The sequence below is a fragment of the Xyrauchen texanus genome, chromosome 1, assembly GCF_025860055.1.
Source record: "Xyrauchen texanus isolate HMW12.3.18 chromosome 1, RBS_HiC_50CHRs, whole genome shotgun sequence".
NCBI classification, from domain to species: domain Eukaryota; kingdom Metazoa; phylum Chordata; class Actinopteri; order Cypriniformes; family Catostomidae; genus Xyrauchen; species Xyrauchen texanus.
Genome location: NC_068276.1, coordinates 17,667,503 through 17,691,782, shown reverse-complemented (window position 1 = coordinate 17,691,782; position 24,280 = coordinate 17,667,503). Strand labels below are relative to the sequence as shown.

General features: G+C 40.9%; 2 protein-coding genes across 4 annotated transcripts; one reads left to right on the top strand and one right to left on the bottom strand.

Moving 5' to 3' along the window:
• The first annotated feature begins 12 nt into the window (after positions 1-12).
• Positions 13-17,150, top strand: LOC127643824 (active breakpoint cluster region-related protein-like). The gene is made up of 22 exons (XM_052126735.1): positions 13-127; positions 285-397; positions 580-684; positions 2,325-2,585; positions 2,840-2,947; positions 3,023-3,077; positions 3,233-3,285; positions 3,381-3,518; positions 5,217-5,332; positions 5,453-5,609; positions 9,496-9,621; positions 9,839-9,914; positions 9,989-10,084; positions 10,184-10,255; positions 11,301-11,398; positions 11,495-11,599; positions 12,012-12,178; positions 12,708-12,847; positions 13,003-13,137; positions 13,271-13,376; positions 13,586-13,706; positions 16,931-17,150. The coding sequence occupies exons 1-22, from the start codon at positions 70-72 to the stop codon at positions 17,018-17,020; spliced, it is 2,496 nt and encodes an 831-aa protein (XP_051982695.1). The 5' UTR covers positions 13-69; the 3' UTR covers positions 17,021-17,150.
• A 1,115-nt stretch (positions 17,151-18,265) lies between these two features.
• Positions 18,266-23,502, bottom strand: LOC127643927 (uncharacterized). Of its 3 annotated transcripts, XR_007970603.1 has the most exons (3): positions 23,403-23,502; positions 20,970-21,792; positions 18,266-18,356 (listed from the first exon to the last, which is right to left on the bottom strand). XR_007970603.1 is itself a non-coding variant. In XM_052126882.1 (2 exons), exons 1-2 carry the CDS (start codon positions 23,458-23,460, stop codon positions 21,029-21,031), a joined length of 822 nt encoding a protein of 273 aa, XP_051982842.1. In that variant the 5' UTR covers positions 23,461-23,502; the 3' UTR covers positions 20,305-21,028. The 3 variants fall into 3 exon arrangements, 2 of the variants coding, with proteins under 2 accessions (XP_051982842.1, XP_051982844.1); XM_052126882.1 differs by lacking the exon at positions 18,266-18,356 and having other exon boundaries at positions 20,305-21,792; XM_052126884.1 differs by lacking the exon at positions 18,266-18,356 and having other exon boundaries at positions 20,305-21,792; positions 23,427-23,502.
• Between the last annotated feature and the right edge of the window lie 778 nt (positions 23,503-24,280).

Sequence of the window (24,280 nt, the reverse complement as noted above, 5' to 3'; positions counted from 1 at the left end):
ATGTGTGAAACGAAAGGATACTCATTACAGACCAGCAGTAGCCCTGTGCACTGACACACTCCTCCAGGCATGATGGAGCTCTACACAGAAGCAGTGGAATATCTCAGATCCTATAGCCTCTCACCTGGTAAGACCATATTATTCAAATGGTTTGGTTACATTTTTCTTTATTCATTTTTCTTTACCAAGAATGTAACAATGACCGAATTAATAAAACCCACTTTGTGCTCAGTTGACAATTAGCTGTTGGTCAACTACTATTGTGTTATGCTTTTTTTTGACAGTAGCAGAGGACAAAATCGTGAATTCTGCCTTATTAGAGGATGTGTTCAGTGAGGAGACAGTCTGGGTTCCTTACAACCTTCTGGAGTCTGAACCACACTTGCCATCTTCTCCAGTAAGTCTGCAAGGCGAACTTTTACACCAGATGAATATTTGATGATAAACAGTTTTGACTGCTATATCTGTGAGTTTTTGCTTATGTTGTTAGTTATTCTCCTTGATGAGTTATTTGAGTGATGTGATTGATCAGTAAGATCACTGCTTAGTATTAAGACCTGAGGCCAATGCTTTTTCCAGACACCCAGTAACCCAGATGACCTGCTTCAGAAGAGACTGGTGGTTCTGAAAGGGGTTCTAATCAGTGAGGAGATCTACCTGACAGAGCTAGAGACACTGCTCACGGTAATGTGCACACACACTTATTCTACGGTATGCGAATTATTTGTCAGTGGACAACATGAATTCACACAACCATCTGGCCTAAACACTTCCTCAAGATGTAACTGAAAGCTACATGACCGCACGTGGTGTAAGACTGTGAATGAACATCAGAGATAAAAGAAAGATATGTTATTTCTAGCTTGGATGGCAAGTTAGCAAATTAACTGCTTCTGTTATATTGCAATACATGCAAACAAATGTGTCTGAGAGTGAAAGCAGCCTTTGGTTTTCTTCAAAAGGATGTTTTTCTCAAGATCAATTCCATCAGTTTTACTTCTTATACACTTCTCCACCAGTTTCCAAAACACGTTATTTAAATTATATTTAGAATTAGAACGTTACTTCCTGTAGGCTACTTCTGTTTCTCTTAGTGAAGTATTGCTTCCCGTTATAGTCCGACTATTACTGGTTATCATTAAACGTTAGTGTCCAAAAAAATCCAGGATGGCATAATGTTGTCATACTGTACAGAATAGGTATCTAGATAAAAAATATCATGTTCCTCAACCAGTTCTGAAGAAGAAATGGGTAGACGTTCACATTCAATTTTAACTTAACAGGCTGCTTTTGTACAAAATAAAAGCTTTTACTGCTATACAACATAAAAGGTTATTGCTTAAAGGAATATTGCGGGTTCAATACAAGTTTAATTCAACTGATAGCATTTGTGGCATAATGTTAATTAACACAAAAATGTATTTCGACTTGTTCCTCCTTTTCCTTATAATAAATAAATAAATATCTGGACTACAGTGAGGCACTTACAATGGAAGTGAATGAGGGCCAAACAGTATATGTTAAAATACTCACTGTTTCAAAAGTATAGCCTAAATACGTAAACAATATGCGTGTTAACATGATTTTAAGTGAATAATTTTAATTGATGTTGTTGTGAAATGTGTAGAAAGAATGTGAGATTTCCAGACAGTTACGTCTAGATTTTCTAATCTTTTATGTATAATTTACTCAAAAAATGAACCCATTTACCCATTTACTCACCCTTATGTCATCCCAGATGTGTCAACAATATTTAAGTCCTTTTTTTAACTATAATTTCTCCTTTCTGCTCAGTCAATCTCCACTTTAACTTTAACTTTCACATTCTTCTTCTTTTGTTTTTGGTGATTCAAATTCTTCATGCATATCGCCCCATAATGGGTAGGGAGAAGAAATTCTAGCAAAAAAGGACATAAATATTGATCTGTTTCTCACCCACACCTATCATATCACTTCTGAAGACATGGATTTAACCACTGCAGTCTTGTGGATTACTTTAATTATGCCTTTATGTACTTTTTGAAGCATCAACATTTTTGCACCCATTCACTTGCATTGTGAGGACCAACAGAGCTGTAAAATTCTTAAAAAAAAGTCTTAATTTGTGTTCTACAGAAAAAAAGAAAGTCATACATATCTGTGATGGCATGACAGTTAGAAAGCTGGTAAACTATCCATATACATAATACATTTTATTAAAATGAATGTGGCCTTGTTTAGCCAGTGTCAGTTACATTTCAAATTCTTTTATCAACTTATAATCCTTCTGTCCTTCCTTGACATACATCTGTATTCATTCATTCTATTTATCTCTTTCTCTCCAGCCCATGAAAGCTCTGAAGGCAACAGCAGGTACGTCTCAACCTGTATTGTCCACTGAGCAGGTTCGGACAGTGTTCTATCAAATTCCTGAGCTTAGAGATCTGCATAAAGACTTCTACACCAGCTTTAGGACTAGGCTACATCCATTTAAAGGACTGGATCAGGGACTCACCTTACAACAAGGCCTGGGGATGGAGGAAGGCCTAGTGCAGCTTTACCAGGGGGACCCTCAGTTGTCTGTGGGAGACCTTTTTCTCAAGTTTGTGAGTTTGTCTTTTAACCTTATATGCAAAAAATTTTTGTTCATGTTATGAAACAATTAGCAGTACACAGCTGTCATAATTGATCATCCTAAATTCACTCCTGATGCATCATTTAGTGTAATGTGGTATGTTTAAAGCAATTAATGATTTAAAACATTCTAAACATATTTGGTTGCATCAGTTTACAGAATACATTCATCCCAGATTCATCCTAATAACTATGATTGGAGTCTTTATTGTAATGCAATTTTTAGGTCAACCAGTTAGGAGTGTATCGGGGCTTCATTGATAACTATGAGAATGCGGTGAAGATTGTGCAGAAGTGTATGCAGTCAGACCAGCGTTTCAGGACACTTGCAGAGGTCTTCTATTCTTTCCTTTTTATGATCTCTTTGTGTTTAAGAGAAACTACACAAAATCCTTTGTTTATCTTTTAGAGCATGATGTCATCCAAAGGGTCAGATAATGTCAAAACTAAATACACCTTTGAAGGTAAATAGTTACATTTTTAGTTTCTGTTATTGAATTTGAATACATCTCTGGGGTCATTCATTCATGCATTTGTTTGTGCATTCATTATTCATTCATGCATTAGTTAATTCCTTCCTTCCTTCCTTCCTTCATTCTTTCTTTCTTTCCTCTCCTAGCTCTCCTGTATAAACCGTTAGACAGAGTGATGAAAACCACCCTTGTATTGCATGTGAGACTCTGTTTAAGATAATTTCTCCCTGCATGTATTTATACATTTTAATTCATGGTCATGGATTTATTAATGTCCTTTTCTGTCCTCTTTAGGACCTCTTGAAGCACACGCCTCCCGATCATCCTGACAGTGTCTCACTGCAGGAATCACTTCGTCTCTCCGGCAGCTTTCTGTCTGGGGTCAACGAAAGATCACAGTGTAAAAGGGCTGTCATGCTTAGCAGAGGAGAGGTACCCACAAACACCTTAAATGGCATGTACAGCATGTAATGCATCCGGAAAGTATTAACAGCGCCAAACATAACTTTTTCCACATTTCGATATGTTTCAGCCTTATTCCAAAATGGATTAAATTCATAATTTTCCCCAAAATTCTACAAACAATACCCCATAATGACAATGTGAAAGATGTTTGTTTGAAATCTTTGCAAATTTATTAAAAATAAAAAATGAAAAAAAAAAAAAAAAATCACATGTACATAAGAATTCACAGCCTTTGCTCAATACTTTGTTGAAGCACCAACAAGTCTTTTTGAGTATGATGCTACAAGCTTGGCACACCTATTTTTGGGCAGTTTCTCCCATTCTTCTTTGCAGGACCTCTCAAGCTCCATCAGGTTGGATGGGGAGAGTCGGTGCACAGCCATTTTCAGATCTCTCCAGAGATGTTCAATCGGGTTCAAGTCTGGACTCTGGCTGGGCCACTCAGGGACATTCACAGAGTTGTCCCGTAGCCACTCCTTTGTTATCTTGGCTGTGTGCTTAGGGTCATTGTCCTGTTGGAAGATGAACCTTCGCCCCAGCTGAGGTCCAGAGCACTCTGGAGCAGGTTTTCATCAAGGATGTCTCTGTACATTGCTGCATTCATCTTTCCCTCGATCCAGACTAGACTCCCAGTTCCTGCCGCTGAAAAACATCCCCACAGCATGATGCTGCCACCACCATGCTTCGCTGTAGGGATGGTATTGGCCAGGTGATGCGCGGTGCCTGGTTTCCTCCAGACATGATGCTTGCCATTCAGGTCAAAGAGTTCAATCTTTGTTTCATTAGACCAGAGAATTTTGTTTCTCATGGTCTGAGAGTCCTTCAGGTGCCTTTTGGCAAACTTCAGGCGGGCTGTCATGTGCCTTTTACCGAGGAGTGGCATCTGTCTGGCCACTCTACCACACAGGCCTGATTGGTGCAGAGATGGTTGTTCTCCTGGAAGGTTCTCCTCTCTCCACAGAGAAACACTGGAGCTCTGTCAGAGTGACCATCGGGTTCTTGGTCACCTCCCTGACTAAGGCCCTTCTCCCCCGATCGCTTAGTTTGGCCTGGTGGTTCCAAACTTCTTCCATTTACGGATAACGGAGGCCACTGTGCTCATTGGGACCTTCAATGCTGCAGAAGTTTTTCTGTACCCTTCCCCAGATCTGTGCCTCGATACAATCCTATCTCGGTGGACTACAGACAATTCTTTGGACCTTATGGCTTGGTTTGTGCTCTGACATGCACTGTTAACTGTGGGACCTTATATAGACAGGTGTGTGCCTTTCCAAATCATGTCCAATCAACTGAATTTACCACAGGTGGACTCCAATCAAGCTGTAGAAACATCTCAAGGATAATCAGTGGAAACAGGATGCACCTGAGCTCAATTTTGGATTTGTTTCATTTTTATTTTTAATAAATTTGCAAAGATTTCAAACAAACTTCTTTCACGTTGTCATTATGGGGTATTGTTTGTAGAATTTTGAGGAAAATAATTAATATAATCCATTTTAGAGTAAGGTTGTAACATAAAATGTGGAAAAAATTGAAGCGCTGTGAATACTTTCCGGATGCACTGTATAACAATAACATTCATATATTAAGCCAATTTGAAGGTTTCAAACATACTCATTTGTGTTTGTGTGTGTGTGTTTGTGTGGGTGCATGTGCACACTACAGAGACGTCAACTGATGCGTGATGGGTTTGTGGTGGATGTGTGTGAGAGTGGGCACAGTCTGAGACATCTCTTTCTGTACACAGACCTACTGCTGTGTGTCAAACTGACAAGTACAGGGTGTGTTTCCACTAAGCTCACTGAACATATGATAACCTACTTCATACATCATCATTTGGAATTTCTGTCAATTACAAATGAGCGAACGTGTGAGTGCTTAATGTGTGTTTATTTGTACAGAAGGCAAGCACAGTACAGGTTTTGCTGGTACCTGCCATTGGTTGGCCTGAAGCTGCAGTGGGCAGCTGAACAGCAGCAGTCATCAGAATGCCAAATGAAAATCAGCAAAACCAGAGACAAAATGTACCAGCTCAAACAAGCACTCCAACAACACATGGTAAGGCAGTAGATTTTGCATGTGGTATCTGTGGAGATCGTAGTCATTTAAACAAATAAGGAACAAATACTTTAATGGAGGAACTATTTATATCCATGTAAATAGCACTGGCCACACAACACAACTATTTACACCCCTACAGGGTCAGAAATGAAAGGGATTTTTCACCTAAAAATGAAAAATTTCTCATCATTTATTCACCCTCAAACCATCCAAGATTTTATGACTTTCTTTTTTCTGCAGAACACAAATTATGATTTTTAGAATAATATTTCAGCCCTGTAGGCCCATATAATGCATGTTATTGGGTGCATAAAAGGAATCCATACGACTCCAGTGTTTTAATCCATATTTTCAGAAGTGATATGATTGGTAGGGGTGAGAAACAGTTTCTCACTTTGTTTATATACTGTTTATATGTTTAGAAAACAAATGGCATCATAATGGTAAAAATGCCCCAGAAAATCCAATGCAGAGGGCAAATATTTCCCTGCAATCGTAAAGTTAATTTCTGATTCGGCCTAGTAGTATGGTTGAGCCAGACAAAGCTAATTTGATGTTTAAAATGGGGATTGGAGGGTAGCACAAAGATTCCATTATTTTGAGCAAATTATGACCAAGCTATAGTTTTTGTGATAAAATCACAGAAATAGCTGGAAGAAAATGGCTAATCTGGGAAAAAATTAGAACAAAAAACTCAACAGGACAAATGGTTAATACAGAGACTTAATATAAGGCACGGCCTGGGTGTGATAGGCTAGGGAAATAGCGTCAACAACCCAATTAACTAACCTCTGTTTGGAGACAGCGTTCCCTTTCCGCCGTCCGCCAAAGCAAAGAGCTGCTCAGAGCATCGAGAGCCCTGCATGCGGTCCACATGGGTACGCAAAGCACATATCGGACACAGCAACGAAGAGGCTGGGTCTGCCTCCTCCCGGGGCAGCTTCGCTTGCATTACAGCCAACAACTCGAGGCAGTTGATGTGCCAATGCAGGCAGGGCCCCATCCATGAGCCAGCGGCTGCGTGCCTGTAGCACACGGTGCCCCAACCCAGTTGAGAGGCGTCTGTGGTGACCACGACACGTCTGGACACCTGCTGTAGGGGGACACCTGTCCGCAGAAAACAGAGGTCTGTCCAAGGGTTGAAAGTCTGATGGCAGGAAGGGGTGATAAACACACGGTGTGTGCCGCAGCGCACTGACTGCACGCACTCGGTTGTTAGGCATGCTGACATTGAGACTGAGTCTAACTCCAAACGGAGAAAAGAGATGCTCTGAACCGGAGAGAGCTTACTTTTTTCTCAGTTGACCTGAAGCCCTAAGCACCTGGTCCCTTTGGGCGCATACTAATTCTCGAGAGTGCGCTAGGATGAGCCAGTCATCAAAGTAGTGGAGTATGTGGATGCCCACTTCCTGTAGCGGGGCAAGGGCTGCCTCTGTGACCTTGGTGAAGACGCGAGGGGACAGGGACAGGCTGAAGGGGAGGACCTTGTACTGATATGCGAACCATAAGAAGGGCTGGTGTCGAGGTAGAATGGAGACGTAGAGGTACTCGTCCTTCACGTCTACCGCTGCGAACCAATCTTGATGCCAAATGCAAGATAGGTTTTGAACGGGAGTCTGTGTAAAGTCTGGTTGAGAACTCTTAAGTCCAAGATTGGTCGCAACCCACCACCTTTCCTTTGGGTACGATGAAGTAAGGGCTGTAGAAACCCTTCTTCATCTTGGCTGGAGGGACAGGCTCTATCGCGTCCTTGAGTAACAGAGTGGAAATCTCTGCTCGTAAGTTGCTGGTGTTTTCGCTGCGCATTGGCGTGGAGCGAATACCGCTGAAACGAGGCGGGAGCCTGGCGAATTTAATCGTGTAGCCAAGTCGGATGGTCCTGGCTAGCTATCGCGACAGGCTGGAAGCGCAAGCCATACGTCTAAGCTCCATGCAAGGGGCACTAACGGGACGATCGTTTGGACGCACTTACCTTGCTCCCCACACACGGCAGGGGGCGGGTTATAGACAGAGGAGGCGATTCTGCAGGGACGTCCTCGAGACTCGTCAGCACTGGCCTGCCGGGGCTGGGGAGTCGTGGGTCTAGAGGCGAGATGGCCGCGTCCGGGGGAGCCGGGACTGCATGTTTTTGGTGCCAGGGTGACGTGAGAAAGGCGCAGGAAGTGAGGGAATTTCCCTTTATTGACAATTTGGGTACCGCAGCCAAAGGGGGGTGCGGCGAAGAAAATGGGAGAACTGAGGATTCTCCTCCCGGTCCTCCGCTGGGGGACGGAGTGGTGTTCCTACCAGTTCCGGAGCAAATGTCTGGCATCCTAGGTGCACCGTCTCATGAAGGCTTAGGGGTTTTAGGGGCCCTAGAGGGGGTCCTGGAGATGGGGGGCATACAGGGGACAGCCTGCGCTATGACGGCTGCATGATGTGGGAGATGGCCTCCGTCTGTTACTTCACCGCCGAGAACTGCTGGACGAAGTCGTCGACGGTGTCGCCAAAGAGACCGAACTTGGAGACGGGGCATTGAGGAAGCAGGCTTTGTCAACATAGCTTATCTCGAACAAGTTCAGCCATAGATTGCGTTCCTGGACCATGAGGGTGGCAATCGCCCAGCCTAGTGCTTGTGCTGTGACCTTGGTAGCTCTGAGAGCGAGGTTGGTGGCAGAGTGCAGATCATACCCATGGGCCACCCCACCGTCCATGGTAGTGAGAGCGGACGAGGAGGTTGGTTCTGGGCAGTAAAAGGGCAGTAAAAGCTTGTCATGCACCTCCGGGAAGAAAAGTACCGGGGGTGGGGGCGTGGCTATGAGCGGTGCCCTGGCCCGCAGAACCGGGTAAGCATAGCGGACATCCATGCGTCAGGATCAGACTGGGCAAGCGGACCCAAAGGTGGCAGCCCAGGCGAGTCATCAGCATCAGACGCCGCTGTGACGCTCTCCGATGCAGCGGCAAAATCGTTATCCAATTCCGGGGGCTCGAAGGAGAATGCCGGCTGGTCGTTTTCACTCATCTTGAGCTCGGACGGTAGCAAGCAAGCGTGCCGGGGGGCGGGTGGTTCATGGGGTTTTACCCGGCGAAACCAAGCCCGTCGTCATCCTCCGAATCACCTCAAAAAGCGGGTCATCCTCAATCCAGTGGGAAGAAGGAACGATGTGGGGGGCGGCTGAAGTGGCTTTCTCTCATGAGAAAAGAAAGCCGCGACCGCAATGTTGCCATGGCTATGTTCTCGCACTGAGAACATAAACCATTCATAAAACGCTGCCTGCGTGTGTTCGCAGCCCAGGCACACGAGACAGCTTTTATGACCATCAGAAGTGGAGAGAAATTGACTGCATCCAGCGGCGGAAGGGCATTTTTAATTAGACGCTTCCTGAATAGGACGTTCAACGCTCACTTGTGTATGTTGCTCTTTTACCAGAATCAAACACTTTTAGAGGTGAAGCGCTGTCGAAGCGCTCTCTTGCAGAGGTGGGGGAAGCAGTCATGTGTCACACAGCTCACTGATCACACAACCGTTCGGCTCTGAAGAAAAAATCTGTCTGGCATTCGCTCGCCCGCTCCCTTTATACCCGTATGTCCGGGGGCAGGGCATGCAAATTCTGTCTGCCAATTTGATATTGGCCTTTTCTCAAGTTCAAGATCAGAGGTATGCAAGGCTCTTTGAAGGAACCCCTTGTGTCACTACAACCGACACAACGTTGAGTGAGTATGTGACAGAAGGGGAACTACAAATGCAGAAGTTTTACATTATGGGTTAGATTTTGGGTTAGGCTTAGTTTTAATTTGGGTTAATTTAAAAGCAAAAGGCAATGGGAAGTCCCAACTTAGATAGCTAGTTAACTCTGTGTTGTGTGTGTGTGTGTGTGTGTGTGTGTGTGTTTGTTTGTTACAGAAAGGATACAAGGGATCAGTCTCACGTGCAGTTGAGCGTTTGAGGAGGAAGCTTGAAGAGTGTGAGCTCTGGCTCTTAACACACACGCCATCTTTTACTTTAGATCTACACAGCCCCAATGGAAAGGTGAGACCGCACACTGTCTAATGGGAACACTTGCAGATCCTCTCTGTTTCTTACACACACTGAAACTAAATTCTTCTTTATTTTTTAAATTCAAGTTTATTTGAATAGATTTTTTCACAATACGCTCCAATGCAGCCCCCTTCTAATTAGTGAACAGAGGCCAATGGCAAGCCTTTGTTTCATCTGCTTGTGGAAAAACACCTTTCTCTCTTTCCAGAGTCACACAATCCGGCTTTATTCTTTATATGACCTGGATGAGTGGAAAGAGGCCATTGAGAAACAGAGTGGAAAAAGTGAGTTCATCCTCATCGGCAAGCCATAAAGTGTTCTGCAGAATGATTGCATGATTATTATCCTTGTTTCATAGGTAATGAAACAGTTCCTCCAGATCTGCTGTCTGTCACTAGTTCCTGTATCAAACTCAGAATGACTCAACAACCTCCAATTCACCGTGTTCAACCCAGTAAAGCTCATCTTGGTGTTTCTTTCTGCATTTTATACATAAAAACTTTTCTCAAAATCACACATTCTCTCTCTCTCTCCTAATTTGTGTCTTTCACAGATGAGTGTTCAAGAGAGTGTGGGAGCATATATGTGATGGTTCATTCGGCGTGTGGTCTACAACACCTGTGTAGTAAGTGTCTGTGACGAGGAGGAGGGCGGGGCTGGGCCAGGCCATGCTACCACCCCTGGCCCCAATTGGGCTAATCAGTTGAGGAGAGGGATAAGTGTAGCAGAATACGGCAGTTTGAGAGAGAGAGAGAGAGAGAGAGAGAGAGAGAGAGAGAGAGAGAGAGAGAGAGAGAGAGAGAGACATGTAGCTGCCATGTGTGTTTTTGTTTTTGTGTCTTTTTGTTTAGGTTCCTATTAAAATATTACTTTGATTGTTCAGCCGGTTTCCAACTCCTCCTTGCCCATTTGAACCTTGTTACATTGGTGCCAGAGCCTGCGACGAAGGAGTGATGCACTGTCATGGAGTCCTTGCCAGGCAATGGCAAGTCTGGGAACAAGTTTTTTTTCTCTCTCTCTCACTGTCACTCCGCCTTGCCCTTTTCCACACCTCTCCTCTTTTTTTCCCCCTCCCCTTGTCCCCCTCCCCAGCCCTAGTGGGGCGGGGAAAAGCCTGCCAGCAGGTGGGGATTGGTACCCCCCCCTCCATGAACATCATGCCAGGGGTTCCCCAACCTTAGGCAAAGTAGGGAGGAGTGTTAATTTGGCAGTTTGAGAGAGAGAGAGCCACATGCAGCTGCCATGTGTGCGCTTATGTTTTTGTGTCTTTTTGTTTAAGTTCCTATTAAGATATTACTTTGATTGTTCAGCCGGTTCCTACCTCCTCCTTGCCCATTTGAACCTTGTTAGAGTGACAAAACACACAATGCCTTTTACTGTAGCTGGATGGAAGTTTAAGAGCCACAGATCCAACCCACAAACTCATCACATGCGATCTGTCCTATATATGAATCACATATAGCCTTTACTAAAATATGTCGCCATAGTAACACAACAGCTAAATTATTTACCTAAATGAGCCTTAGACAAAACAAATAAACACAAACTATGTTCATTTATCAGTAAATAAATGAACATCTATCAATTTAAATTCCACAGTATGTATGCCTAGGAAAGAAACAAATGTCTTTCTTTCAAATGACCTCTCTATGTCATTGTTGTGTTTGCAGGTGCCTACGTGTGTGTGGAAGTCGATGGTTTTGAGTTTTATGACAGACGAAAACAAACCTGCCTTTCAACGTTCTGTCTGACACCACAATGGGATGAGGTGAGGGGTCCACAACCATTATGCATCTTTAGAAATCATATTGTGCAGACTATGGTGTTTGATTTGAGCTGAAATGAAATTTGTGTGATGTTATAGGAGCTAGTGTTTCAAGTGGACGGAGCTCAGCAGCTATTCCTAGTGTTTGTATCTCAGTCTGAGAGTGACACACAGGATGTCATCTTGGGCAGAGCTGTGTTTAAAGTGAGTTCACATACTTTGTCATCTATTTGTGTGCTTTTTGATACCCACCCAAAAATGCTAATTCCGTAAACATTTACTCATACTCATATTGCTTGAAACCTGCATTTATGAGTGCATGAAAGAAGCTTGCGTGTTGCACACACGTTCACAAGAGAACTTGCATTGTTTAGTGTTAAGAACAACACAAGTTCAGGCGTAAACAGGCCAGTTTCAATAATACTATTGTCCAAAACATTATCTTTAAAGTAACATTAGTAACAAAGAATAATTTTATTGTCATCAATACATTTTTACAAGCACTTATATTTCTTGGGGTAATTTATTTATTATTTTGGTTCAGTCTGTAAAGTATTTTTAAATATTACTGTAAAGTGATACATACCGTATAATGACATGTATGTATGCTTTACAGCTAGACTCTGACAACATATATAAGAAGTGGAAGAAAATCACTTGTACTTTGGGTCAAGTTGAATTAAACTTGTCAATCAAGTACTTACCACACCCTCTTGAGGCTCCTAGCTCCACCCGTCTGGTACAAGAGCCAGTGTTTGGTGTGCAGATTGGACAAGTGACAAAGTGAGTTTACAATAATTAGTAGTACTACAGAGTATTTTACCATTAAGAATATTTTGCTATATTTATTAAATACGCTTAAGTTTTTGAAGTTTTCACATATTGCCATGCTTCTCGTGTTGTAGGAATTGTAGAAATAAAGGTGTTTTGTCATCATAAAAGGAAAAAGAAAATTAAAATTTAAGGTGGCAAAGGTCAAGGTTTTCCATGTTTAATACTTTTTGTGTGTGTGTGTGAGCGTGTATTTATCAATTTTTGGGGACCAAATGTCCCCATAAGGATAGTAAAACCCGAAATTTTTGACCTTGTGGGGACATTTTGTCAGTCCCCATGAGGAAAACAGCTTATAAATCATACTAAATTATGTTTTTTGAAAATGTAAAAATGCAGAAAGTTTTCTGTGAGGGTTAGGTTTAGGGGTAGGGTTAGGTTTAGGGGATAGAATATAAAGTTTGTACAGTATAAAAACCATTATGTCTATGGAAAGTCCCCATAAAACATGGAAACACTACTTGTGTGTGTGTGTGTGCAGGCAAGAAGGTGTGCTGGTTCCTCACATTGTCCGTTCCTGTGTGGAGGAGGTTGAGAGGAGGGGTCTAAATGAAGAGGGCATCTACAGAATCTCAGGAGCCAGTAGTGAGATAAAAGCTCTCAAACATGCATTCAACACTAGTGAGTGTGTGTCTGTATGAACAAAGTCTCACAGTATTTATCTCTAAAATATACATAAACACAATAAACATTACATGTTTGTAACATTGATGAAACAGTGAGACTGAGTATGTAATATTTTTTATAATTCTTTGTATTATTCCCACTCTGTGTAGATTTCCGTGAGGCAGTGAGTAAACTGAGGAGTGTCGATGTTAATACAGTGTCAGGCACTCTGAAGCTGTACTTTAGAGAACTTCCTTTATCACTTATTCCCTCTGAGCAATTTCAAGATCTCTCAGATGCACTGGGTGAGCCTCACACACACATAAACACACCAGCACACATTCAAAAGTACTACATACAGTTTGAGAACAGATAATATAGAGGATACATGAGGTAAAATGTACCATGACAAACTCTCTCTCTATCCCACTGTGGCAGACATTGCTGATCCAATTCTCAGGGCAAACACTATGCAGACTTCACTGAAGGACCTACCAGATGTAAACCGCAACACTCTTCTCTTCCTCTTACACCACCTGAGACGGTACATACCTTCCTGTGCTGTGATTTTGACTTGCGTTTCTTATCTATGTAAATATATATATTTTCTAATTATTTATAGAATAATGGTCTCTTTCTCGCTCTCTTCTTCCTGTCTTATATTTCCTTGCTTAATCTCTCTCTCTCTCTCTCTCTCTCTCTCTCTCTCTCTCTTTTGCATGTGGTGACATTCTCTCTTTTGGTCTTCCTCAGTGTGGCAGAGAGGCAGGAACAGAATAAAATGCCTTTGAGTAATTTGGCCACAGTGTTTGGCCCCAGCCTCTTGCGCCCTCCAGTGGACCGTGTTGACATTTCTCAAGAAGTGGAGGTTCAGGTATGTTATTGTAGCCCTTTCATTAAAATATATGGTGGGGGCAAAATAATTTGAATAATGCACAGATTTTGCTCTTATGGAACATAATTATTACTTTCATTCAACAAAGTGGCATTCAAATGATCATAATGTATCAGTCAGGACACTAATAATGTGAAAAATTACTATCACAATTTGAAATAAATTATCAGAACTTCTTAAACTACTTCAAAGAGTTCTCATCAATAAATCCTCCACGTGCAGCAATGACAGCTTTACAGATCCTTGACAGTCTAGCTGTCAGTTTATCCAGATTCTCCGGTGACATTTCACCCCTGAAATTTCGAATGAAAACATATTACTTTTACTTCGTTACAATGGGTGGCTTTCCTGTCGTTACATTACTGTGTTTAATTTTAATTAATGTCTAATTTATTGAGAGATTATTGAATGGGACTTTTACGACAGTGGAAGTTCACACAGCTGCGTGCGCTGTCACAGACTGTCACTCAAGATGAGTCCATTACTGCTGCAGCATCATGCTCTTCTAACTAAGTGAAACACTTCCTTCACTCTGCACAGTGAAATAATAATAGGTTTGTCATGCAATGCTTTCATTTAACACCAAGACAAGCAGATATTTCAAGATTAAAGTTGCAGATCCAACTTAAGGCAGCACGCCTTAAGGTAAGTTGTGGATCTAATGATAACGCAGGCTTTTCTGTGTCATTTTCAGGGTGATTCTGTAAATATGGGCTCTTGTGACATCAGTTTTTAAGTGTACATTTTTAAATCAGTGCAGCAATATATCAGTGCGCTTTGTCCCACATGTCATGAGCAGTATTTACGCATATACCCCATGCCCTCATGGGTGTACTGGAAAATATCGCTGCTACTTCAGGCTGATTAACTGTATAAATCCATGTAAACATCCAAGTTAAGCATAAATGCATTTTTCTCTACCAAACGTGTGATTGACAACTGGAGTGCGAACAGACAGCATTCTCGGGAGACTCGGAAGCGGCGATACTGCAGTACAGAACTAATGATCTAAATTCTTTAGACTCTGAAAACTGTAAATAAACTGATCTAAGAACTAAAAGCTATGAAATAGAGAAAGTAGGCATTAATAAAGCATGATCTTGTTTTGGTTTATATTTCAGCATTATACGTATATAATGTCCCTCTGGGAAATTGTTCACGTTTTCACCGTAATAATTACTAGAAAGTTTTCCAAACCTATCTTCTTATTGACAAATTCATCCAGATCTGAAAGGAGTTCATAAAGGGATAGTTCACCCAAAAATGAAAAATCTCATCATTTACTAACCCTTATGACAGATGTGTATGACTTTTTTTCATCTGCTGAACTCAAAAGAACTCAGCTCTTTTGGTTTATACAAAGTGAATGTATGCCTACACTTTAAAGCTCAAAAAGTAATCCAAAAGACTCCCGTGGTTAAATCAATATCTTTAGAAGTGATGTGATAGGTGTGGATGAGAAACAGATCACTGTCACATTTTCTTCTTGTGTTTTTGGTGATTCACATTCTTCTCTGCATATCACACCCTGCTGTGCTGGGAGAAGAATTTCTAGCAAAAAATTAATATTGATCTGTTTCTCACCCACACCGATCATATCACTTCTGAAGATATGGATTTAACTACTGGAGCTTTTATGATTCCTTTATGTGCTTTTTGGAGCATCAATATTTTGGCACCCATTCAGTTGCATTGTACTGACCAACAGAGCTGAAATATTCTTCAAAAAATCATAATGTGTGTTCTGCAGAAGATAGGAAGTCATACACATCTGGGATGGCATGAGGGTGAGTAAATAATGAGAGAATTTAAATTTAAATTTTATCCCTTTCAAGTGATAGCTCAGCCATATTTTAATATTTTGTCATTTCCCTACTCTCATGTTGTTCCAAACCCATTTAACCTACTATATTCCGTGGAACACAAAATATGTTAGACAGAATGTTAGGGACTGCCATCGGGAGAACTGAGGGGTCCGGTGGGTCGGCCGCGAAATAGGCCGTATGGGCCGCGTTATACAGAACGGACCACAAAACGGCGCCGCGATATTCCGATAAGGACAACCGTCCCTCTTGCCATATAATGTACTACACCGCTGTAATGTCAGGGACCTTGTCTTGGTTCCTCAGCACAATACCTGAATGAACTCTGCATTCCTCCCATTTATACTCGTATGTCCGGGGGAGTGGCATGCAAATTTTACTCGCCGATTCTCATTGGCCTTTTCTCAAATCTTTGAGAATAGGCCAATGAGAATCGGCGAGTAAAATTTGCATGTTTTTGGGCTCCCAAGAGCAACCCCTAGTGTCACTACATCGACACAACGTCTCGTTCCATCCATAAGGGAATGGAGATTACGACAGTAACCGAGACATTTTCTATATATAGTACTAGTTGTCTGGGGTTTTTGTTTATAAGAAGAAGTGAAACACTGACTACACTCTGACTTGGTGTCTTGCAATTGCGTAATCACGGTGTTTTTGTATGAATAGATCTCTTAAGGAAACTGGTCTCAAAACAGTTTAAAAGGCACCTTATTTTCATCCTGCCTTTCCATATAGCCTTCAAATACGCAACCATAACTTTTCTGCACTAAATTAGCGTAAATTGGGTCTATTTACACCCAGTATATATATATATATATATATATATATATATATATATATATATATATATATATATATATATATATATATGTGTTAGTTTTATTGTTTTAGATTAAGGGATAGTTCACCCAAAAATGAAAATCCTCTCTTCATTTACTCACATGTGAAGAATATAAATTCCAAATTCCGAGTCAATGTTAAGTATTAAAGGCATAGTTAACACAAAAAATGTTCGTACTCCAAACATGTTTCATGTGACTTTCTTTCCTTTGTGGAACACAAAAGGGGACTCTGTCAACTTTCCCTTTCATTTAATAGAAAATGAATGCATTGGAAGTAAATAGTGAGTCATATGCATTTGAGTGAATTTGATTTAAATGATGACAAATATTTCATTTTTGGGTGAACTATAGACATAGTCAGGACTGATGTTATGATTAAGATTAAATAAAGTTATTTACAGTAAAAATTTGGATTATTTTAAGAATTCTGGCAGGGCAATTCTAAGTTTAGGCTGGAATTAGTAAGGCTAAAGAAAGGCTAAACCTTGATTGAATCCACATCCTGACTTGTATGTTTTTGTTTTTCTGGCCATAGGTTCATGTGATTTATCACTATCTACAGTGTCAAAACCTTCCAGAAGCTCTCCTTATTAAACCTCTGGACATCGAAGAGATAGAACCATGAGACTTAAACAGCCATTCTCCTGTCTGTCTGCTTTTCCAAGTCTACCTAGAATTTGAGGTCTTTAAATCTGTAACCATTTGTTTATATCTGTCAATTTAGCACTGTCATTTGACTGATCATATTTTATATTCAGGTGTTAAATGTCATTAAAATGAGTTTGCATCTCCATGAATTGACCATATTATAGTGTATGATTAAAGGTGCACTCAGTAACGTTTTGCTTGTGTCCTCTTGTACTTACAGTGACATCTAGTGGTGTGGATGCAGCGTCATTGAAAATCAATAGTTTTAAGTTGCAGATGCCATTGTAGAAATTCACTATTCACAGTCAGCTATGATTAATTTAATTCAAGAGTGAAAGTGTCCAATAAAAAAGATGGTTACAGAGATTAAGAGAGTAGTGTTCAGCTGGTCATGTGATTCTAAAATGGCAGCCCCCATGAGGGGACCATCTCCATGTAGAATAAAACAGCTTTTATAAGGTTACTGGATACTGATTTTATACATGCATTAAAAAATTTTAACGGGGAAATAATTACTGAATAAACATTTAAGGGCCTGTTATGGTTAAATGATGGGCCTATGGCATAGCCTCTATGCCGTGTCCCACATGGATGTTTGCATTTATAGCTCTGCGTCACTCTTCAAGAAAACATCCAAAATGCTTTTGTATTTCTGTGTGTATATGCAAAGATAATGGCTTCATATCTGCAATAATTATTAATTTCACAAATAAGCAAAAACAATGTAATTTGTAGATACAACGGTATTTATTCAATATTGTTGCGTTAAAAACTAGTTCATCTTAGTATGTGAACATGTTGAGATTTAGGAACAGCCACGCAGAGAGAAAAATAAATCACACATACACTTGCTCTAGGGTCACCTAAATAATGAATCATTTGTAAATATTTTGGCACATATTAAGCACATTCTGTACTGAAAAAACTAAATTATCCAATTAATTAATATCTACTCACTTGACCAAAACAAAATGGGTGTCGTTTTAAGATTAGAAGCTTTAGGATTCATATAGAAAATATGACCAACACCTAACAAGTACTTTGTTCATTTACTGACAAATTGAAGTGTTCCATTTCCATAACTTATGAAGTATGATTATGTACTGTACACCCTACTGTTAAACAAATGGTTAAAACATCATAACGATAACAACCACTGTGTCATATAAAAATGTAGCTACTCAGAGTGGGAGAGAAAATGTGCATCACCACCCTGACCTCCTTTGAGACTTGACAGAACAGGAAAGTATTTTCTTGTTGTGCGTTAAGACCTTCATTGTCTAGGACCTCAAAGAAACAGAAACTGGGTGGGCCTAGAGGGCAGAGAAAGGTGAAGTGAGCCACTTGGAATATCCTAACACAGATGGCCAATTCTCACACACTCACACTTGTGGGGGTCACCAATAACTCTACCAGTCTTTCCCAACTTCCACTTCCATGTAAATCAATCATCTACAGTTCAGCTTCAACAAGACCAAGTTTACAATGATTTGAACCAGCACTTCAAAGAGATCCATGCTTCCTAACCTCCTCTGAGATTGCTGGGTGTAGCTTTAGACCTCAGCTCAGGCCCCACCTGGCTAGAGTGGGACTCTCTCCCTCCCCTGCCTGATTTTGACTTTGATCCATAATCCCAGCACTCCCGTTCCCAACATTCCAAACAGGAATAGTGCAGCAAAACTGCCGTGACAACATCCAGACATGCCCCGATTACAGTATGAAAGAAATCTGTGCTCCTATGCACACTAGACAGCCACCAATAAAACAGGTTATTGTGGTAAAGTGCTAACCCAGATGGGACAATCAGAAAGTATTGTGCCATTAGAATAAATAGAGGAAAATGCTGGACTGAATGAAAAAAGCATAATGAAGCACAGACATCGTTAGGAATGGCTGTACCTCTCAAGGGATTGAATGAAAACTGAGGTGTGGGGCATATTTTGAAATCAGGCGGTAACGGACAGAATAACCCCATGAAAAATGATGGGATCATACTGGTAAAACAACGGGAGAAACATTTCTGCAATGTACCATAGATCTACTGTATAACACCCCAGTCAGCTTAATTAAGATTTGAAGAGTTTTTGACAAAAATTTGACAAAAAAGCTTGAACCAGTATCATGGATTATTTGAAGTTGTATTTGTTGACGTTAACCATACAACCTCATAGGGTTGCATACATGTTGTATACATTTGTAGGTTTGAGTAATAGAGAGCTGTACAGTGATCCAGTGTATTCTATATACAACAGATGGCACCAGTTTAATTAGAGGTAACGCAGAGCAGGAATCTTGTTGCCATGGACGCAATGTGTTCGTATAAGTGGCATGCATGCAAAGGATCAACTGGATTGACCTCCTTGCTCTCGGGTTAACAGAAGCCGTGTGTGTATCTAGTTTCCGGTGCCTCTATGTGTATTTGTGCGTGATTTGCACAAGAGTGTGTTAGCAGCATGTTCAGGAAGGCTTAAACACCAAGACTCACTCAATGGTATCATTACTCGCCCTGTGAGAAGGGACAGAAGGAAGCGAGAGAGTGTGGTGCAGCTTGTTGAAGTTTGGCTCCTTATGTATTGCCTTGTGTCTTGTAAAAATTCCTCTCGCCAGCCAGTAAACAGTCCAGAACTCAGAGTGTTTATCCAACATGCAGTCACTATGTTTGTTCATGGGTGTATGTATTGGGAGGTGGGTGTTACTATCATTCAAGGACAGTCTGCTTTAATTTAGAGGTGTTTTTTTTTTCCTTGTTTCTTTTGTGTCAAAATGTCACACATGCCATGTAGAATTCTTCTCACAACTATGTGTCTAGGTAGGCTCAGTTAGTGTTAAGAATTTATTTTGATTCTCATACTTGGCTGGTAGACAAAATAGATGACATGTGGATATTACAGCATTAGAGTTAGTGAGCAAGACTTCCTGCTAAATTATTCTCAGAGCAAGGCAAATAGAGAGCAGTTAGTTCCTGCTAGCTGGGGGAGATTTCTTACCAATTAATGTCAGTCAGGCAGATAGGAAGAGAGGGAACAGGTGTTTCCTGTGCAAATGAAGCAGGTGCATCACTGGCTGCCTGGCTTTTGCTTCTTTCTTTCTTTCTTTCTAGCTTTTTTCTTTACTTTGCATTACTAAACATGTTAGTTTGCCCCTTCTCTCTTTCCTATTCTTTTTTTAGTTTCTATTCTTTTAAATGGGAAAATAATTAAAACAACTATAAATTGAATAAACATTATACAATGTGTACAATATTTATTATGAGGTAGAGTGTTACGTAAATCAGAATTAAAACGTAGAGGTTCTCTTACATTTTGATACACAAATGCTTTTAACACTAACATGTTGAATGATAGCTTTAATTTTATTACAATAAGACTTAAAAAGGCACCATATTATATGTCATCTGTATACAGTGTGAATTCATTGCTATAGTGTGTATTGTGATTTTTAAATTTGACATTGCAGCACACAAAAATGTATAAACACATAAAAGATTGCTTTAGTTATTGTAGGAATATTATGCAGTCTTACTACATTGTTTACCCACACTCAATGTTTTTGTCAATGATCGGTCCAGAACAATCTGTCTTCTGCTGACTAAAAAACAATGTATGTCTTGCATACTAACAAAAACAGTCTGCCGTGTTTGGCTGTCAAACATAAAATCAACTGTGAATCTGAACGGCCATGCAGCACAACAGTGTAGACTGAACGGGATGGTGTTAATGATAGCATAATGAGTGACTAAAGCATGTGAACTAACAGTTTTAACAGTCTAAATTTGTGCCAGGTGTCAATACACTAAAAACGGATATTTACAACAAAGCCTGTGGATTCAGTGGCTCAGAGTAGAAGACAGTCTATATAGCACAGGACTAGAGGGCTGACAACTGAAATATCCCTCACTGTCTGCATTTGTTTGAGCCAAAACCCACCTGCAGAACTTCTTCACTTTTCCTCCTTTTCTCTCCCATTTTCATAACCTCTCATTTTGTCAGACAAGAGGCCGGGGTGACCATGTTGGACATGCTGTTGGGAGGTACTGCTCTTGCTCATTGGCATGACCTGTCTTTGAAGTGCCTGAGAAAGGACCCTGGATTTCCTGCAAAAAATTAGGTGTAGGGGACGCAGATGGATGGAATCTGCCATTGAAACTGCCATTTTCAGCCTTACGGTCCCCCTCTTGCTCAAGATGTCTTTCTCTGTGTGTGCCTTTTCCGTGCAAGTCCATGTGAGTCTCTCCTCTTTTGTGCGTGTGTGTGAGGTCTGATGCTCTGGATTGCACAGTTGACTGATGTTGTTTGTGTTTCGTGTGTGTATGTTTATGTGTTGCATGTAGCTCAGACTGCAGTTTCTCAAGATGTGGGGGTGTGTATTCCTCATTTGAGTTTGAGTGAGTGTGCTTCTGTGCAGTGTGGTTTCCCTGTAGGCACTTTCCTCTGGTGTCCTGCCCTCGGAAGCCTCTTAATTTTGGGCTCCAGTGTTCCCTCCATAGCAGGGCCATCGTAGTGCGATCTGCAACTAATCGCCGCTCCTCAGGGACCCAGCTCCGCCCATTTTCCTGCGCACCAATCAGGAGAAAGGTTCGACCCACCTGAAGTGCAGGGCAGCCACAAGTCAGGTCCCGGTCCGGAACCCAGAGTGCCTGAAGGCCTCGCTTTACGTGCGAAGAACCCATGCGAAAAACTGACTGGACCAGCACAGAAAACTGCCACCAGGGACCTGAACGTTCCTTACTTTTCATCTGCACTTTCAGTACTGTGAAAGAAGTATTACAGAAAACAGGGAAAAGGAATTTAGACTAAAAGGGATTATGAGTTATTATTATAAGAAATAGTTCACCCAAAAATTATATTCTGTCATAATTCACTCACTCCCATGTTGTTCCAAACAGGAATTACTTTTTTCTTATATAGAACACAAAAGTTGATGTTTTAATTAATGAATTTAAACAATTTAACTAAGGGATGAATGGCTATGTTCAGTCTAGAAAATACATATACACTCACCTAAAGGATTATTAGGAACACCTGTTCAATTTCTCATTAATGCAATTATCTAATCAACCGATCACATGGCAGTTGCTTCAATGCATTTAGGGGTGTGGTCCTGGTCAAGACAATCTCCTGAACTCCAAACTGAATGTCAGAATGGGAAAGAAAGTTGATTTAAGCATTTTGAGCGTGGCATGGTTGTTGGTGCCAGACGGGCTGGTCTGAGTATTTCACAATCTGCTCAGTTACTGGGATTTTCACGCACAACCATTTCTAGGGTTTACAAAGAATGGTGTGAAAAGTGAAAAACATCCAGTATGCGGCAGCCCTGTGGGCGAAAATGCCTTGTTGATGCTAGAGGTCAGAGGAGAATGGGCCGACTGATTCAAGCTGATAGAAGAGCAACTTTGCCTGAAATAACCACTCGTTACAACCGAGGTATGCAGCAAAGCATTTGTGAAGCCACAACACGCACAACCTTGAGGCGGATGGGCTACAACAGCAGAAGACCCCACCGGGTACCACTCATCTCCACTACAAATAGGAAAAAGAGGCTACAATTTGCAAGAGCTCACCAAAATTGGACAATTGAAGACTGGAAAAATGTTGCCTGGTCTGATGAGTCTCGATTTCTGTTGAGACATTCAGATGGTAGAGTCAGAATTTGGCGTAAACAGAATGAGAACATGGATCCATCATGACTTGTTACCACTGTGCAGGCTGGTGGTGGTGGTGTAATGGTGTGGGGGATGTTTTCTTGGCACACTTTAGGCCCCTTAGTGTCAATTGGGCATCGTTTAAATGCCACGGCCTACCTGAGCATTGTTTCTGACCATGTCCCTCCCTTTATGGCCACCATGTACCCATCCTCTGATGGCTACTTCCAGCAGGATAATGCACCATGTCACAAAGCTCGAATCATTTCAAATTGGTTTCTTGAACATGACAATGAGTTCACTGTACTAAAATGGCCCCCACAGTCACCAGATCTCAACCCAATAGAGCATCTTTGGGATGTGGTGGAACGGGAGCTTCGTGCCCTGGATGTGCATCCCACAAATCTCCATCAACTGCAAGATGCTATCCTATCAATATGGGCCAACATTTCTAAAGAATGCTTTCAGCACCTTGTTGAATCAATGCCACGTAGAATTAAGGCAGTTCTGAAGGCGAAAGGGGGTCAAACACAGTATTAGTATGGTGTTCCTAATAATCCTTTAGGTGAGTGTATGTCTCTTACATATGTGTACATAGTTAACTTAAGAATGATTTGGGGAAAATTAAACTCAAAATGTTTACTTAAAGTATAAATGTTATTCCTCATTCCTTAAATTGCATTTAAAATTATGAAGATGTTTATTCAATGAAGCACACCTGTCTGTAGTGTTAAGGACGTACCATAGTCCTTTAGACAGTATGTCTCTAAATTCATTCTGACTTTAGCTTGGGAGGATGGACAGTAAGAAATACACTCTTCACCTGGTGGAGAGAGAAAATTACATTATAATACTGAAAAATACATCATTTGGATTTAACAGTTATTTTTGATTAGTAGAAACAATAATGGACCAGATAAAAGACCACTAAATTAACACAGTTTGGAATTTCATTTTAATACACAGCTTGAAAAATAGGACCACCAATGTCAATCTTTCCCAGAGGAGAAGGGAAGGAGTGCTGTATAGTTCTATTCATGTATTTAAAAGTTTCAAGTCCTGTACTGAAATATGTGAGGCAAGACTTTTTTTTTTTTTAATATAGAAGTATAAGGCAGTCTCCAGCGTGCTACAGCCATCATGTCTACTGTTCGGTACAGATCACAATAATGTGTGTAAAATCAATCAGCAATAATGGACGGCACTCAGACAAAGTGCTTCCAAAGATTTTAGCATAGCAGCTGCAGCAGGTATATATCACCATAGTCTGGCAGATTGTACAATATTCTGTTGCTGCCAATGGTAAAATATGTTTTATTCATAAAGAATATACTGTATCTCCATGTCTACCCATGATTTGTTTTATTTTATTTTATTATTTAATGCTGTCTGCTGGTCACCAGTCAAAATTTCAAGATATTATCACATTGTAAAATATGTCATTCACTGCTGTCATTTGAGAGGCAATGAGCCTTTCAGAACCCCTTGTTTCAATGGGACATGCCGGTCTTAAACTCAGAGTTACAGTGTCTCCTCGCCAAAGATGTGATAGACAGTGTGACTGTGTGCGACGCACAGAAAAGACCTCTACAGACA